This window comes from Callorhinchus milii, unplaced genomic scaffold (assembly GCF_018977255.1).
Source record: "Callorhinchus milii isolate IMCB2004 unplaced genomic scaffold, IMCB_Cmil_1.0 Scaffold3, whole genome shotgun sequence".
Classification (NCBI taxonomy): Eukaryota; Metazoa; Chordata; class Chondrichthyes; order Chimaeriformes; family Callorhinchidae; genus Callorhinchus; species Callorhinchus milii.
The window spans coordinates 27,042,227-27,061,165 of NW_024704744.1; the positions used below are offsets into that span (position 1 = coordinate 27,042,227).

Below are 18,939 nucleotides of genomic sequence, written 5' to 3' on the forward strand. Positions count from 1 at the left end.
ATAATCCCTCCAAAAAACCCAAAACAATAATAAATTGGTCATTTTCAATCTACGATTGTTTGTGGGACATTGCTGTGCGCAATTCGCTGCCGCGTTCGCCCACAAATATACAGTCAATTCACTTTACAGTGTGTTCTGTGAAGCGCTTTGGGACGTCCTCCTGACGTGAAAAGCGCTATATCAAATGCAAGGATTATTATTATTATTATTATTCCCATGTATTGAAACAGAATGTGTATTCTCTCCCTGGAGGCACACCTCCTGCTTACTTAAGCGCTCTGAGACACTACACTGCATGAAGGGCGCTATATAAGTGCATGTTGTTGTTGCTGTTGTGTTAATTCCAGAGAATAGTAAGTGAAGACTGGTAATGGTCAAGGCTAGGGGAGTCCAGAGTGAGTTTTGGGGTAATACAGTTGTTTAACCAACTAAAATTGCATAGTTTACCATTTAAAGCACTATCTGGAAAGCTTCCTGCTGCTTGTCCAGCTAGGACCACCCTAGTCTTTGGGCTCTGGCTTGCAGAATTAACAGGAGCTGAGCGACAAGAGCCTCTGCCCCCAGTGATTGGTATACCCTTTTAAGTCCTCCCAATGATCCAGGCTGGCTGGGCTGTCACCCTGGAGTGCTGTGGACCAGCTTGGCTCAGGAACTGGACTACTGAGACCACCAGATTAAGTTGACTCAATTCTGACATTCTGTTAATAATAATAATAATAATAATAATAATAATCCTTGCATTTGATATAGCGCTTTTCACGTCTGGAGGACGTCCCAAAGCGCTTCACAGAACACACTGTAAAGTGAATTGACTGTATATTTGTGGGCGAACGCGGCAGCCAATTGCGCACAGCAATGTCCCACAAACAGTCGTAGATTGAAAATGACCAATTTATTATTGTTTTTGGTTTTGGAGGGATTATTATTAGGCTCTGTGTGGAGTAAGGAAACTTGCCCAAGGTTTCGCCCTCTGCCTGGAATTGAACTCAGGTCTCTCGCTTGCAACTGAGCTACAGGACTCCAAATATTTAAGTGTACCTGAAATAGCAGCATATACTTATGCCAGTTTGCAGCAATCGGGAATATGTTCTTAGCTGAAACATTAGTGGTGACAGATTTAAATGTAGGTTTCAGAGGTTCTATGTTGAAAGATATAAATTGGTGAATAGAATTAAGAAAAAATGGAGGAAGTAAAAGAGTGCCATAAAATTTCCCTACTAAATTGGGAGAATGTGGATTAATTTTAGTTTCTTAGGGTACAGTATAGTGTGTCTTTCAGACAATGATGTAATTTAGAGCATCAGCCATTTGAGTTGCCTGATTAATACTGAATTCAGCCAACCCCTAAGACATGCTCCCACTTTGCTAAAATTGGATTCAACTCCAGGCATGAACAGTCAAATGATCATTTTCTAAACTAAAATGATAGGTATGTCATCTTGGAGCCAGTTCATCTCCAAAGAGACCCTGCATAGTTCCCACCCCAAAGAGTATAGTGCCTAGTTTGTCCACTAGTCACTAGTGGGACACAAGCATAACCTTTGATGGTAATCATTCCTGAGAATCAAATGTTTTCTTTTGTTTTTTTCCAAAATGTACATTGTGCAATGTTATGCAATGCGGTGTAACCGCAACAATTTTAATAACCAAGTTTGAAATCCTTCAAATAAACAGAACAATTCTTGCATTTGATTTAACACCAAAAGGATTTACAGTAATTACTGTTAAGTGCAATGAATTTTTAAATGACTGCATAGTCAATTTGCACACAGCATCATTCCACAAGTAGCCAGTATGTGAATAACTAATTTATATTAGGCCAAGACAATGAGAGAAACCTTCTTCCCTCTCAAATAGTGTCACAGGATTTTTAGTAAGTATCTCGGTTTAATCTATCTGAAAAACAGCATTTCTAACAACTCCGTGCTTCCTCAACACTACACTGGAACTTAGATTGTGCAAATAGGTCTCCAATGTGTTGCTCGAACTTACAAATTTCTAACACAGTGGCGAAAGTGCTATTGAATGAGCCAGGCTGACATGCAAGTGTACCACACATTTCATACCGAACCACAGAATATCTGCTCTGAAAGTAGATTATGTTAGAATAGATTTTCCATGAGTAGATGTAACATATTTCTTATTAAGGAACTTCATTAGAAATCATTGCATATTAGACACTGATGTTTTCCTTTAACATTTTTTTATGGCTGAGTCATTATGGTTGAATTTGGGAACAAGTATATTTTTAGTAATTGTTTCGTAAACATCTTAACGGTGAGCAGAATCAGATGATTTTGTTGACACAGAAGCACGAAGCAGGGCACATGTAATTGAGAAATGGTCCACAGTCATTCATCTGCTTCAATTTGTCACAATTGCTGAACCTGTCCATGTACGAGCAGGTGTTAGCTGGAAAGAAAGAACAGTTTGTTAATAAAGTCATTTTATTTTCTGAAGATTGTGTTTATTTTATTATTGAGCAAAACTGTGCAGTACGCTACAGGGTGCCATCTACTGACTATAACAATGTAGAACAATTTGTCCATTTTCTCAAACAAATGCCCAGTAAAAAGCACAGGAAGCATTAGCGATGCCCTATAGGAGTGAATAAATGTTCTACAAGGGAGAGAAAGAAAAAAAAGAAAATACCAGTAAAGAATATTAAGGAGAAATCAGTTCTCCTGGGGCAGGATTAAAACTCTTGCGATCCTGGTTCAGGATCACAAAGAGGTATAATTCTGCCCATTGCAATGGCGATTTCAAGCTTCTTTTCTAGGTAGTGGCTTAAACATAACTTCAAAAAGCAAAATGAACTGCTTTGGCTGCTGCAGCTACCAAGAAAGAATTTCTTGATAAGTAAAGAAAAAGTCTGCCATTTGAATTGTGAAAGCCTGAGGGAGAAACCATTTATCTGAAGTTGGGAGTTTAATCCTGACTCTCATTTTTGTAGCTTTGTGCACCCAACCTCCGCCAGATGCCTGCGCCAGTCACAGCACCCCATTGTGGCCCAGGAGGACCTATGCCTAACTCTGGATAACGTGTCACTGAGCACAGGAATTTACATGTGCATCATTACAGAAGTAAATTCACAAATTCATCAGTTCACTTATGAGCAAAAGGACGTATGTGTCTTACTGCAAAGCTTGTTTTCACATGCATTGGGACAGTCACTACAAGATGGTCCAGCTTTATATGGAGTATTTATTAAATGCATGATATTTCCTCTGTAAGAGAATAATAAGCAAATTCGGTCAGAAGTATTTTGTTTAGCAAGCATTTCAAACCATATATTTATATCAGTAGCAATATAGAATTACTTACGCAGGACAGTACTGACAAACATAAAAATAGTGGAGCTCTTTGTTAGGACAGTGTGCAATAGCACATCCAATCTGATAGGAATTGTACCATGCAACCTGCAATGACATAAAGTGTGGTTGCTATTAAAAAGTTTTATTGATTTATTTATTTCAAGCAGTGGTTCTTAACTTCAATGCCCAAACCTATGCAAAGCAAATTTTGGATGTATTCAAGGCTAGTCTATCTCAAGAGTATTCATAGAGACCCTTACCTATGATCTTAGGTATAACTTACTGAAGACTCTTGCTTGGAAAATTCATCTTCCTGTCTTATTGCACATTATTCTTCCATACTCAACTGAAATCCTTTACTGGATCGATCTCTGATTGCTAAAACAAGTAACTTGTTCTCAACATTCTTAACAATGGGATATGTTAGAATATGCTTGGTTAAAGGAACTAAGGTTGCGCGCAAAGTAAAAGACAACTGCTTGCATAGCTGAAAATGTAGTCGTAATCTAGGGGTTATTAGAGGGCAGTAGGACTAGCTTAAACCGGCTGGAAGTGGCTAGTACAGGATAAACGAGGGCCTGTGGAGTGGGAAGACAGGAGATAAATCAGGATTGGGGTGAAAAAGTCAATAATCAGACTAGAAGGGCTGTGATCTGTTACAGCATTGAATCCATATGCTTCACATATACATAACACACTGAGATCAGTTTAGGTATAAGATAGAGGTTTTCTAGTATTCTGGGCAGTTGCCAAAGAAGTCATAGAGAGATGGGAAATTAAGTTGCTGCAAGTGTTACAGGATAATCTGAATTAGTAGTATGCCTTTAATTCTGTAATTGATTGTGTTTTAACTATTGTTTAATAATAAATTCCGTTACACCAATTTGGATTGTTGGGTCATATTTCGAATTCAGGGATCGGAAATCCCGACAGATATCCCACTGTAAAAACACAAGGGAAATCAACATTGATAATTATCACATCAGGTCACATTTTTCTCTGCTCAATACAATAAGGGAATGGGGAAAGAACGGGGAATTTGAATTTGAGCATATAGCTCCAGTGGTAGAGCTAGCACAAACATAGGTTTGATGGCTTATGTTCATACAGCTAAAGAGTTAAAAGTGTCATATTTCTAAACCCATTTTGTTCCTTAATTATCCCTGAGAATACTTATGCATCATTGACTGGAAATTGTTCCTAACCACATCTTTGGACTGAACACCCTCCTGATTTGAGAAGAATACTTTCTCCCTCCAGATCCTCCCAGTTGAATTACACCATCTGTTAATACAATAAGTGAATCACCACCGTCCAATTAAAGACTTCATCGGTCATTGTGTAATAATGTCAGTACACAATAGGACAATGCTTTTAAGGATTATTATTATGATGCATAAGCTGAATATTTAAAGCAGGTCAGCCCATGTTTCTCACATTGTTGATGGCTTAAAGGTTAATCACTTACTTACTTGAGTATAATGGGTTATTATTCTGTCTGATAGTTTCCCAACTCCATACTTAAAATCTTTGACTTCATTGTACCAGGCTTGTACCACACGGGGCCATGGAGTTGGACAGCTTGACATATATAGATTCTCTCCACATAAGAATCCTTAATAAAAACACACAGGATTTGATTACTAGTCTACTCACAATAAATTGTAGAGGTCATTTTTAAGTTAAATAATAATCCTTGCATGTTTGTGTTTGATCCATGCAAAAGTTTATGGCCCATCAAATTATTAAAATAAAATCTTTTCACTTCTGCTTTATTGTATTGTGCATTGCGTTCTATTGTCTTGACTGGGTAGAATTGGTAAATTGCAGTCAAGCTTTAGAATGCACAAATCTTTGCTTTTCTTACATAATCCGACAAATCTGGCTGGACCTCCTCAAAATTTACCGCTCCACTCTAGCCTCGGCCAAGTCGTCCTTCTACTCCAGGATAATCCTGGAGGCGAAGAACAACCCCAGGCTACTGTTTTCCACCACAACCCGACTCCTCCGTCCCCCCCGCCACCCCCCGCCACCCCGCGCAGGTCATCTCCTCCAACCTTCACTGCGAGGAGATGCTGGATTTCCTTGAATCCAAGATCAAGGGAATCCGCTCCGCGGTCACTTCCCCTCCAACTTCCACCCACCACCCACCCCTTCCCTCCCACACTCCGACTCCTACCCATCCTCCCCTACACACCTTCGTACCCGTTTCCCCACCCTCTGTCACTGAACTCATCCTATCCCTAAAACCAACCACCTGCTCCCTTGACCCCATCCCCACTCCACTCCTTATCTCCCAGCTCCACTTTCTTGCCCCACACATCACTGACATCATCAACCTGTCCCTCTCCTCTGGCTCTGTCCCCATTCCATTAAAAACTGCCATCATCACGCCCACCCTGAAAAAACCCTCCCTTGATGCGTCGCAGCTATCAAGCTACCGGCCCATCTCCAACCTCCCCTTTCTCTCCAAGGTCTTGGAAAGAGTTGTCGCCTCCCAACTGCGCTCTTTCCTTTCCACCCATTCTCTTTTTGAACCCCTTCAGTCAGGTTTCCGTGCTGCCCATAGCACAGAAACTGCCCTGGTCAAGGTCACCAATGATATCCTGACCATCTGTGACCAGGGCTCCCCCTGTCTCCTCGTCCTCCTCGACCTATCGGCAGCATTCGATACGGTCGACCACGCTATCCTACTCCACCGCTTGTCCTCCCACCTCAACCTTCAAGGCACTGTCCTTGAATGGTTTAGGTCGTACCTTTCTCACCGTCTTCACTTTGTCTCAACGAATGGCTTCACCTCCACCCCCCGTACTGTCTCATGTGGTGTCCCTCAGGGCTCTGTCCTCGGTCCCCTCCTCTTCACCCTCTATATGCTCCCCCTCGGTGACATCATCCGCAGACATGGAGTTAACTTCCACATGTATGCGGATGACACCCAACTCTACCTTTCCTCCTCTACTCTCAACTCCACGACCACCGATGTCCTGACAGCTGCCTGTCCGACATCGAGTCCTGGACGAGAGACAACTTTCTTCAGCTCAACGTGCGAAAAACCGAGGCCCTCCTGATTGGCTCACGTCAGCGCCTCCGCACCTCAGGCGCTGACACCATCAGCATCCAAGGCTGCACTCTCCACCTCTCAAAGCCAGTCAGGAACCTTGGCGTTTTGTTCGACCCTGAGCTGTCCTTTCTCCCTCACATCCGCACTACAACTGGCACCGCCTTCCATCACCTTCGGAACATCGCCAGACTACGGCACTACCTCACCCCTCACGCTGCTGAAACCCTGGTCCACGCCTTTGTCACCTCAAGGCTGGACTATGGGAACTCTCTCCTCGCCGGCCTTCCCGACACCTCCCTCCACAAGCTGCAGGTCATTCAGAACTCTGCAGCTCGTGTACTGTCCCGCACCAGGCTTCGGGACCACATCACTCCCACCCTCGCTCGCCTCCACTGGCTCCCCATCCCCCAGAGGATCGAATTCAAGATCCTCATCCTCACCTACAAGGCCATTCACGGCCTTGCTCCCTCCTACCTCTCCAACCTACTATCCCCCTATCTACCTGCCCGTACCCTCCGTTCCTCTGGCTCTGGTCTGCTCCACGTCCCCCGCCCCAACCGCCCTACCATCGGTGGTCGGGCCTTCAGCCTCTCAGCCCCCAGGCTCTGGAACTCCATCCCCCAGTGCCTTCGCCTTGCTTCCTCCCTTTCCTCCTTCAAGGCCGGTCTCAAAACCTTTCTCTTTGACCGTGCCTTCAGCTCCCCTCTCGACTCTCTTCCCCCTCCTCGCTCCCTCCCTTCCCTCCCCTCACCCTGACTATTTCCCCCCTCCTCGCTCCCTCCCTTCCCTCACCCTGACCATTTCCCCCCTGCTCGGGTCATGACCCAACTGTGCAGCGCCTTGGGACGTCCTCCTGACGTGAAAGGCGCTTTATAAATGGAATCTTGTTGTTGTTGTTGTAATACAATGCACCCCTCTTACAAACTTCACAAAGTCAGACATTAACTCTTTTGAAAGTTAATCTTAACACTGTCGTAGAAATGTAGAATTTTTATGAGCAGTTGTTTCCCTCTCCCCTGAAGGTGCTAACTTAAGGTTGTTCTGCTGATGTGAAAGGTGCTATATAAATGTAAACTGTATTGTATTTCCACAAGTGCCAGCAGCTCTCTCATGTATTTCCACAAGTGCCAGCAGCTCTCTCAAGTCTTCACTTATGAGTTTTGATACTATCAATTCATGGAAAGCAATCACAACTCCTCTCCCCACTTCAGTTCCACTTTGCATTTCTAGCAAAAATCACTACATTAGAATCTGACTGATTTCTCTCCTTTGTCCAGGTTACTGAGGCCAAATGTATCCAGGATGCACTCTAATCATCTAAATTTGGAGATTATTAGGTGGGGGTCGGCAAGATCCAAGCTCTGGGAACCCCAGAGAATGTGTTGGGTTACTGCTGGAGTTCAACCAGCTAAAACCACATAGCTTAACATTGAGAAGACTGGTATTTCCCGCTGTCTGACAAGCTATGACCACCCTACCCATTAGGGCTTTGATTTACAGGCTTAACAGTAACCGAGTGGGAAGAATCCCTGCATTCAATAAATGGTCTACCCCTCCATGTTTTGCTAATAATCCAGGCTGGTTAGTCTGTTAGCAGCAGTGCCCTGGAGTACTATGGAGCCACCCTGGCTTAGGAACTGGACAGCTGAGACCATCAGGGCCAGTTGACTTGATTCCAATATTCTGTTACCTTGGAGCCTGCTTTGCCTAAGGAAACTCCACTTACATCCCCTCTGAGGAGTATAGTCAGTATGCACAGTGTTTGTCCCACTCCCTTGCCTATCCCTAGTGTTGTGACACAACAAAAATCTGCTGGCAATAATGGGGGATAAAAATGAGGGCAGATTTTTACGTTCTAAAAAAATCTGATTGTTCATCAAATTTCTTCATAAACAAATACCACATAAGACATAGAAATTCCATTTAAAGTTAAAAGTCAGTTTCTTAACATATTCAGGGTTGAATAAAAAAAAACTCTGAACCAACCCGTATTCTGAGAAACATAATATTAAAATCGTAATACTTTATCATGAAATAGAGCGCAGTAGGAATAATTTACATGCATACAAAGTTAAGTCAGAATAAGCAACATTCATAGTTAATTTATTTTATACATGTTAGATAACTGCTTTGGTGTACTTAGAAACATTTCTGTTTTCTGTAGGAGATATTTTGCAGTTCGATATCAAAGCTGCAAACAATGCAAGTTACTTACGGGGGATTGTTGAGTTTTGGTCAGTGCTGTGTTCCATTGAACAGGTTTCTGCCCACTTTTGAGCATTCTTTGCAGCATTCTTATTCCAGACCTAAAATAAATTAGATTGACAAACATACTTTCACTGTTATTCAAGGACAACAATTTGCATTTATATAATGGCCAAAAGCCGCTGAAACTCTGGTCCATGCCTTTGTCACCTCTCGGCTGGACTATTCAAATGCCCTCCTCCCTGATCTCCCCTTCACTACCATCCATAAAATCCAGGTCATACAAAACTCTGGCGCCCGCATTCTTACCCACACCAAACTCCGCTACCCGATTACCCCAGTCCTTGCCAGACTGCACTGACTGCCTGTCCCAGAGAGGATCGACTTCAAGATCCTCACCTTTGTATTCAAATCCCTCCACTCCTCTGCACCCCCCTACCTCTTGACCTCCTCACAACAGTACCTGTTGCCTTTGTTCCACCGGGTCTGGCCTTCTCCTTGTCCTCCGCTCCACCCTCGGCAGCCGTGCCTTCAGCCACTACGCCCCGAGGCTCTGGAACACCCTTCCTCACTCCCTTCGTCTCAGCCCCTCTCTTCCTATTTTCAGGTCTCAGCTGAAGACTTTTCTTTTCGACTGTACCTTTGGTCACCTTCCTCCCCTCCCCCTGGCTCGGCCCTGGGAAGCGCTCTGAGACGCCGTCCGGCATGGAGGGCGCTATATAAATCTAAGTTATTGTTGTTATTATTGTTGGCCTTCATGCAGGTCGTGTCTTGGAGCGCTTAAGAGATATATGGTTTGACCCTGAGCTGGAAAAGGAGTGGAGGTGACCAAAGGCCCAGTTGAAGTAAAAAGTTTTCAGGTGTGATTTGAAGACAAGCACAAGGACAAAATGGAGGGACTGAGGCGAGGAGTTCAGAGATTTGGGATATGGTGGCTGAAAGCACGACCACCAATTATGGAATGGAGATCACGAGGGATGAGTGGAAGACCTGAGTGAATGCGGCAAGAAGTGGAATGGAGTTGTAGTTGAGGGATGCAGTTTTATGACAAATAAAATATTAAGAAAAAGTATCCTGGCTACTGAAGTGACAGATTCCAAATAATTCGACAGGGTAAGAGTGACAGTGAGACTTGCATGTTGTTTTATGAAACTAGTTTCTTAACAGAAACAATAATAATAATCCTTAATATAGCATCTGAGCACCTCAAAATGTCTCCAAGTCCTTCACAGAGTTTTCTGTTAAGTGTAGTGATTGTGTAATTGTCGGTACACATGGCAGCCAATTTGCACACAGTAATATATCACAAGGACCCATGAAGTGCACAACCATTTTTATTTCTCTGGAGGATACCAGGATACTCCTTTCACCTTTTGAATAGTGCCATGGGATCTTTAAACATCCACCTGAACAGGCAGATGGGACCTCGGTTTAAATGGCTCAAACAAAGGACAGCACCTTTGACAATAAAAAAAACACTCCCACTGCAGTTGAAGTTTTGATCATGAAATTAAAGTCCTGACATTGGGCTTGAACTCACAACCTAGTGACTCAACAACTGGAACAGGGCTGCTAAGAAAGGTGGTAGAGGCCAGAAAACTGGACTCATTTAAAAAAAGCAACTTGATGCCGTGACGAGCGGACAATAAGGTGGGTGTCCTGGAAGAATGATTTGGGATGGATTGAAGGGCTTTCTTCATCCAAACCAATCTTGTAATCTTGTGGGGTTATGCTTCATCTAATTGCTCCTGTACAAATATTGTTGACCACATAGAGGTTAAAACAGTTTATGAATAGTAATTCTACAGAGTGTTGAGAACAGTCCAGCTGCTTTGTTTATTTAGAGGTTGTGGTTCCAATCTTCATGTTTAAACATACTGAGAACCATGCGTAAAACTGTAGGCTTTTTAGCTAATTATAATCCTTACTCACCATCTTCAGCATGTTACTGGCAGATGGTTCCACCTGTCTCCGCAGTTTGTTGTGAGTATTGACAATAATTCTCTGGATAACAGTGTCTGACGTACAGAGTGCTTTAAAAGTATTCGCTTCCCATGCCACTCCTTAGAAAATACAAAATAAGAACAAAATGTTTTAACATTTACAAAATAGGAGGATTAACAAATCTATAATCCTGCCATTTATTATATTATACCCAGATTTCTGGTAATTAAAGCATGACATGAATGTGCCACATAAGACATTAGACTAGCATAGAAAATGTTAATAACTGCATTTTGGGCATATACAGTACTGTGGAAACATGCTTGAAAAGTGAGTAGCTTTCCATTTAAAGTTATTTTGAGAGGGAGATGAAATGTGCAATTATAATGAACTGGAACTACAGAGTAGGGAGACATCAGTTCGAGGTGAGATCCTGATCTCAGTTAGGTTGTAGGAGGAAGGAGGGTTTAAATTGTACAAACCAGACACTCCTCTATTGAGAAAGGAAAATTCTGGTCATATCAGAATTTTACTCTAGGCCTCAATTAGAGTACTGTGTCCAGTTCTGTGCACCACACTTTAGGAAGGATAATAATAACAACAACAATAATAATAATAATCCTTGCATTTGATATAACGCTTTTCCCCTCTTCTAGACATCTCAAGGCGCTTCACAGAATAGACTGTAAAGTGAATTGACTGTATATTTGTGGGCGAAATGCAGCAGGCAGTTGGACACAGCTGTGTCCCACAAACAGTTGTGGTTTCAAGTGACCAATTTATTATTGTTTTATTTTCTTGAGGGATTATTATCAGGCGTGTGGAGTAAGGAAACTTGTCCAAGGTTTCACCCTGCTGGGAATCGAACCTAGGTCTCTCACTTGCAAAACAAGTACTCTAACCACTGAGCTACAGGACTCCAGGATGTCAAGGCATTGGAGAGGGTGCAAAGGAGATTTACCATGGTGGGTCCAGGAATGAGGGACTTCAGTTATCAGGAGAGGATTATTCTCCTTGGAGCAGAGAAGGTTAAGAGGAGAGTTATTTCCACTGGTGGGTGGGTTGGTAACCTGAGGGCACTGATTTAAAATAGATGTTAAAAGTAACAGAGGGAAGGTGAGGAGAATTTGTTTTACACAGCGAGTTGTTCGGATCTGGAATGCATTGCCTGAAAGGGTCTTGGAAGCCGATTCAATAACAACTTTTAAGAGAGAAATAGATAATTATTTGTGGAGGACAAGTTTGCAGGGCTATGGGGAGAGAGTGGGGGAATGGGATTGATTTGGCTAGCTCTTTTCAAAGAGCTGGCACAGACATGATGGGCCGAATGCTGTATAATTTTATGATTCTGTGATATCAACTCTATCACTTTTGGGACCAAACAGAGATTTGGGACTAAAAGATTGACTCTTCCAGAATTGGCACAGTACCATAGGCCCACTCTACCATTGCCCCTCATCAAAAAAAAACTATAAACTTAATCAAGATCTACAACTTCTGAAGCCTTGTTGGCTGTTATTTATTGAATTATTTTATACAAGGGTTCTTCCATTTCCTGCTACAGATTGATTCCATTAGTTTCCCAATTATTGAGGTCTAGCTAATGGGGTCAGTAGTTGCCAGGTATATTAAAAAGAATCCCTGCATTTGGTATAGCTCTTTTCACATCTTCTCGATGTCTCAAAGCGCTTCACAGAATATACTATAAAGTGAATTGACTGTATATTTGTGGGCGAAATGCAGCAGCCAATTGGGCACAGCAATGTCCCACAAACAGTCATGGATTGAAATGACCAATTTATTATTGTTTTTTTTTCTTGAGGGATTATTATCAGCCGTGTGGAGTAAGGAAACTTGCCCAAGGTTTTGCCCTGCCGGGAATCAAACCCAGGTCTCTTGCTTGTGAGGCGAGTGCTCTAACCACTGAGCTACAGGACTCCACAGATACGGCTTTCTTGCCTTTCATGAATATTGCAACCACATTGCAGTTCTGCCAGAACGTCCATCATACGTTTGTATTAAGCCCCAAATTGTTCATAAATGCATGAAAAGACTATTAGTGATATTTATCGGGCAGGTGTGCAGTAATTCATTCCAAAATCATTTGGATTTTATTCCAGTCTTTCATGGCTGCATGTCACAATTTATGAAGAAAGTGACAGCCCCATTGCCACTTAGCCATGACACATAGGACAATAAATTTAGTTTTGTGCAAACAATTTCTTTTTACTGGTGTTCAGCAAATAGTGAACACATTTAGTGAAACATAGAAGTACCTCAAAACTCTGTTAAAGTTTGTCTGAGAAAAACAGTTGGGTTGTAAACTGTAATGGTAAAATACTTTTTTGAACGTTTGATGATGAGGTGCTGGAGAAGGGACTTGACAAATAGATATGTTTAAAATTATAAAACGATTTGATAAGGTGGACATAAATGGCATGTTTCCACTCGTTGGTAAGTCTATAACAAGGTGGCTGAAATACAAGAAGAGCTAATAAGAGTTCAGGAAGAATTCCTCTCCACAGAAGGTGTTGAGAATGTGGAACTCACTATTACAAGTCACTACCAAAATTCACTCCAAATGAAGCATAAAACATTATTTTAAGAGGAAACTTGATGCATGAGGGAGAATGGGAGAGAGCCAATGTAGAGGAGATTAAGATGGAGGAGGGACTCGCGTGCAATATAAACACTGACATGGACTAGTTGAGCTGATTGGCCCATTTCAATAATGTAACAGTCTATGTCATTCTGCGTAGATTAGTGACCAAGATAATGCAACAGGGTATAAACACTTCATGTGAATTATATCTAAATATAAAAAATGTGCAAGACTGGGGGTTATTTTAACTCTGATTCAATCCACATTTTATGATCATGGTAATTCAATACTGTGTGAATGTTTAGATTTAAGTGATAGAATACTTGTAATAGGTGCAATCAGGAATCCTGTAGCACTCGCCTCGCAAGTAAGCGACCTGGGTGCAATTCCCAGCAGGACGAAACGTTGGGCAAGCTTCCTTACTCCACACGCCTGATAATAATCCCTCAAGAAAAAAAGCAGTAATAATTTGGTCACTCAATCCACAACTGTTTGTGGGACACTGCTGTGCACAATTGTTTGCCGCCTTTCGCCCACAAAATATACAATCAATTCACTTTACAGTATATTCTGTGAAGTGCTTTGAGATGTCTAGACGATGTGAAAAGCGCTGTATCAAATGTAAGGATTATTTATATAACTACAGATTAAAATTGTTCATAGATTAATCACCATAATCTCACACTCATACTAATCTCACATTCACCCTTTCTAATTGTTCCCTATGTGCAAGTGCAAAGAAAACCTGTAAAGGTTTCGAATGATTTTAATACTTTACAAGAGTAATTTATATGTGGAGGAAACTAACTAAACCAAATAAAAACTAAGCTATATTTTATGAAAACATTTGTGCACATACGCGATCCAAGTACTGTTCTATATTTATCTTACATGGATTGGAAACCTGTGCAAGACTTTCTGGCTGTAGCAATGTTGGCTGAGAGGAATTGCGGGTACTCCGTCTATTTACTGACTTACTTAAGATGATCTCAGTTGTAAATTCTCTTATTCATAATAAAAAATTATAAATAAAAATGCACATATGTATTCTTACCTTTCTAATTGTTGGTGTCACATAACATGATAAAAAAATAAAAACAGCATTAGGATCATTCGAAGTTCTATAAAAATCATTTATCATAATTGATTTTTATTCACATTGCCTTCATATAGAGATTTGTATTCTGTATGGCCAAGTAGATACAATATGAATCAATCCCTGAAGACAGGACTAAGAAACTCTGTTCACACACTTCCACACTATATGGCAGTGTCATATTGTTTGGAATGGTGAGTGCTTGTGTGCTGCTGCAGTTGCTGATATTTGTGGGACTGTGCTGCTGAGTGAATGAAATGTCCAGCACTGATGTTCGTCTTTGAATACTTGAAAGGCCAGACTTACTTGTAGAAATCTCTGTTATTCCTTAATAAAATAGTTACAATCAAACAGATCCAAAGGCACTTCCCTAAAGTGCATTTATAGCTCATACTTACTGAAAAAGTCTGCATGTACGAGCAATGGAGCAAAAAGAGTAGATACAGAGAATCTGTCAACAGTAACATCTTTGCTTTCAATCTGGAGAACAGAGCAATAAAAGGAATCATAATTGCCATAGTCTCAAACATATTCTATTCCATTGCTTAATTAAGAAATAATACCCTTACAATTTTTTTTCTAATTTTCCCCCAACTTTTAAATAACAGTGGTGACCAAACCTGCCTGCAAATGTTCCAAGCTTCCCAGCTTCACTCTTTCCTTTTCTGCCACTCCCTTTATGAACCCCTCCAATTGGGTTTCCATGCTGCCCACAGCACGGAAACAGCCTTGGTCAAGTGACAAGTGACATTCTGTCCATCTGTGACCTGGGCTCCCTCTGTCTCCTCATCCTCCTTGACCTCTCTGCTGCTTTTGACACTGTGTATCACTCTAGCCTCCTCCACCACCTCTCCTCTCACCTTAACCTTCAAGGTTCGGTCCTTGAATGGCTCAGACCCTATCTATCACACCGGCCCCACTTTGTCTCCACAAATGGCTTCTCCTCCAGCCGGTGCGGTGCGGTGTTGCTTACGGCTCTGTCCTCGGTGCTCTCCTCTTCAACCTGTACATGCTCCCTGTTGGTGACCACATCCGGACACATGGAGTCAACTTCCACATCGACGTGGATGACACCCAACTCTATCTCTCTGCCTCCACCCTCAATCCCACTGATGTCCTGACAGACTGACTGTCAGACATCAAGTCTGGACAAGAGATAACTTTCTACAACAACAACAAGATTACATTTGTATAGCGCCTTTTACGTCAGGAGGATGTCCCAAGGCACTGGAACGTCAGCAAAATAGAGGCTCTCCTGATTGGCTCATGCCAGCGCCTCCGCACCTCAGGCACTGGCAGCATCAGCATCCGTGGATGCACACTCCACCTCACCAAGCCAGTCAGGAACCTAGGCGTCTTGTTCGACCCTCAACTGTCCTTTCTCCCCCACATCCGTGCCACTCTGCCTTCCCCCACCTCCGCAACATTGCTCGACACCATCCTGCCTCACCCCTCAGGCTGCCGAAAGCCTCACACATGCCCTCACTACAAACAGGCTCGATTATACCAACACCATGTTTGTTGGCTTTCCCAACTCTTCCCTCCATAAGCTGTAGATCATCCAGAACTCTGCAGCTCGTGTCCTCTCCCGCACCAGGCTCCGTGACTCTATCACCCCTACCCAGCTCCACTGGCTCCCCATCCTTCAGAGGATCGAGTTCTAAATTCTCATCCCCACTTTCAAGGTCCTCCATGGCCTTGCCCCCTCCGACCTCTCTAACCTGCTAACCCCTTATCAACCTGTCCGCTCCCTCTGCTTTAGCTCCTTCTGTTCTCGATGCTGCTTTACTAACTAACAACTTAACCAAATCGATATATCTTCGAAAGCAACATCTGTAACTAGCTTGCTTTGTCTCTTCTTCCCTTCGCTGTCCTCTAATCCTCTGGTAGTCCTCGATAGTGGAGTCCTGCAGCTTAGTGGTTAGAGCACTCGCCTCGCAAGCGAGAGACCTGGGTTTGATTCCTGGGCAGGGTGAAACATTGAGCAAGTTTCCTTACGTCACACACCTCTTTATACCTAGCAGTAAGTAGGAACCCGGTTGTTAGTGGATCGATTTTCCAGGGCTAACAATCCCTTCCAATAAATAAATAAATAAATAAATAAATTGCTTACTTCAATCCATGACTGTTTGTGGGTCACTGCTGTGCACAATTGGCTGCCATGTTTTGCCCACAAAATATACAGTCAATTCACTTTACAGTACATTCGGTGAAGCGCTTTGAGATGTCTCGAAGACATGATAAGGCGTCATATCAAATCCAAAGATTATTATGACAATTTCTAAACCTATTGAATTTTGAAAAATGTTACCACCTCTACCATCTCTTCCTTTGTTTCTTTTCGCGCTTTAAGGCATGGAAACAATCCGGGACATGGGTTTGACTTCAGACTCACTAATTTATCAATTTCTATGTTCATGTTTATAATTAAGCTTTTAAATATCTCCCTATCACCGTGACATAAGAGGACTGCCCAGATCCTAGAGACAATGAGAGGAGAGCAACGAGGATGATCCCCAGTGTCAGAGGATTGGGCTATGAGCTGGGCCAATAGAAAAGTGTAGTCACACCACAAACGGAGTCCATCCCTACAAATGGCCTCCTCCGCTACAAACCTGAACACACAGTGTGCTAGAGCCTTGGCCTCTGCGTGCTATTTGCTCGTCGCTGTCTCTGTGGGCGGAGTGGCTCCGGTCACTAATGCATTAGTGCGGGGAGTGTTAGTATTTTGGAAGTGGAGGAGCAGGAAATCGGCTTTGGTCGCTAGTGAGTGAACCACGATAGAAATACCAGCTGCGTGATATTACTGCCTTCTATTTGCTTGATGCCCAGCCTAAATTGAGCTCCTGCGTCAAATGCTTGTGCTGTACCATTCAAATTAACATTTTTAGTGTTTTAAACGTAACTGCATGTTCAGGAAATATATGCCTATAGTTTTAATCCTGGTTGTTTCACAAAATGCGTCTGAATAAAACAGCTTGATGCTGTGGTGGGAGGATGGATAAGATCAGATGAGTCACCACACTTTATAGTATGTCCACTGAAATGCTTTGAGACATCCTCCCAATGTTAGAGGTACAATATCAAATGTGAGGACTATTATTTACAGTATTTCAGTTGTATTGATATTCCTTTTCCAACCAAATGCAAGTTCAAATCTCTCATTATAGCCACATTTTATTCTTATAAGTTTCCTTGAATTTCTTGCCCATACAAATGCCCTCCTCCGCTGCAAATGCCCTCCTCCACTACAAACCTGTACATACACAGTGCAGCAACTTTGAGCAGTCAGACACACTTTCCATATGTATAGTCGTCTCTGGCAATTACTGAGTCCATAAGTCCCACATCATCCAAGTTCAACCATAATGGCATCAGCTCCATCATGCTAAACTGATCCTTTCTATCCCTCTAAACAAACAAACAATGTAGTATCTTATCCAAAAGCTGCCCCAAACCTTGATCAATACCAAATTCATGTTCTGACCAAATTCACTCAATAAGTTCCCTTTCATTCTTGTGACTCAAGTTCCTTTTACTTTTTACCTGAACAAGTCTCAGTTACCCTCAGAAAATCCATCATTTAACCTTTTAGATATTATTTCCCTGAACACCCCCTTTATGTGTCAGCTTAGCTCAGTGGTAGCACTCTTGCCTTTGAGTCAGAAGGTTGTGAGTTCAAGCCCCACATCGAGACTTGATGTTGTGTAGTCTAAGCTGACACTCCAATGTAACACTGTGCATTGCAAGGACGGAGGTGCCGTCCTTCAGATAAGTCATCAAACTGAGGTCCCGCCTGTCAGTTCAGGTAGACGTTAAAGATCCCATGGAACAATTTTAAAAGAGAAGGGAGTTTCTACCGGCCAACAATCCTTCAAATAAAAATTGATCACATGGCTGTTTGTGGGACATTGCTGTCCGCAAATTGGCTGCAGCTTTCACCTACAAATACAAAGTCATTCCACACACAGTAAATCCTATAAAGAGCTTTGGGATATCCTCCTGACATGAAAGGCACTATAGCAAATATAAGTATTATTTTTATTATTTATTTTAAGTACCTCATAAAACAATTGATATTTAGGGAGAAACAGGGCAAGCCCAAGAAACTATCGTTTTTTTTGGCTTGCCCTGTCTCTCCCGAAATTTACTATACTGTGTCCGAATATCCTCACAGTGCAAATCCAAATCTCATCATTCAGCTGTGGTACCACTCTACTGTTTGTTTCTTTAATTAAAACTAACTAGATTCAGATTTAATAAGTGTGATTGACACGGCATCACAGAAAGTAATGTCACATGCCACATTTACATGTATTCATTGCTGCAAACTTACATAATTATTCTCTATTAGGTATGCTCACCTGCGGCTGGCAGCAGTAGGTTTCTGGCTTAGTCTTGGTCCAGGGCTATGGAGCTGTGCCTGACTGGCATTTAAATGAGTTTCCAGCTCATTCCTCCTACAGTGATCGCTTTGTTATTCCAATTGGATACCTAGTGAGAAAGCTGATGACGTTCTTTATACTATTGTTCTTCACTACCACCTTACCCCTTATTAGAAGTGGGTTTCTCCCTGTGTCCTCGCCAACAATCTTCCAGATTAACTGGTCATTTGCCTTGTGATTGTTTGAGGGACATCGGTGTGTGTAAAATAGTTCTCAATTTTGCCTACAAGGCAGTCACCACTGCTTTATAATTGGTACTATCTTTAAGCTTT

The 18,939-nt window shown here is 42.2% G+C and overlaps 1 protein-coding gene across 1 annotated transcript in view; it reads right to left on the minus strand.

Moving 5' to 3' along the window:
• LOC103185009 overlaps positions 1-15,264 on the minus strand; it is a 29,445-nt gene extending 14,181 nt beyond the window's left edge. The window contains exons 1-8 of the mRNA XM_042332807.1: positions 15,196-15,264; positions 14,621-14,702; positions 10,513-10,643; positions 8,591-8,681; positions 4,787-4,929; positions 3,325-3,419; positions 3,139-3,227; positions 2,350-2,412 (exon numbers count right to left, since the gene is read on the minus strand). Coding sequence (XP_042188741.1) covers positions 2,350-2,412; positions 3,139-3,227; positions 3,325-3,419; positions 4,787-4,929; positions 8,591-8,681; positions 10,513-10,643; positions 14,621-14,702; positions 15,196-15,264 — 763 coding nt within the window. The remainder of the gene's footprint in view (positions 1-2,349; positions 2,413-3,138; positions 3,228-3,324; positions 3,420-4,786; positions 4,930-8,590; positions 8,682-10,512; positions 10,644-14,620; positions 14,703-15,195) is intronic.
• Positions 15,265-18,939: the final 3,675 nt, after the last annotated feature.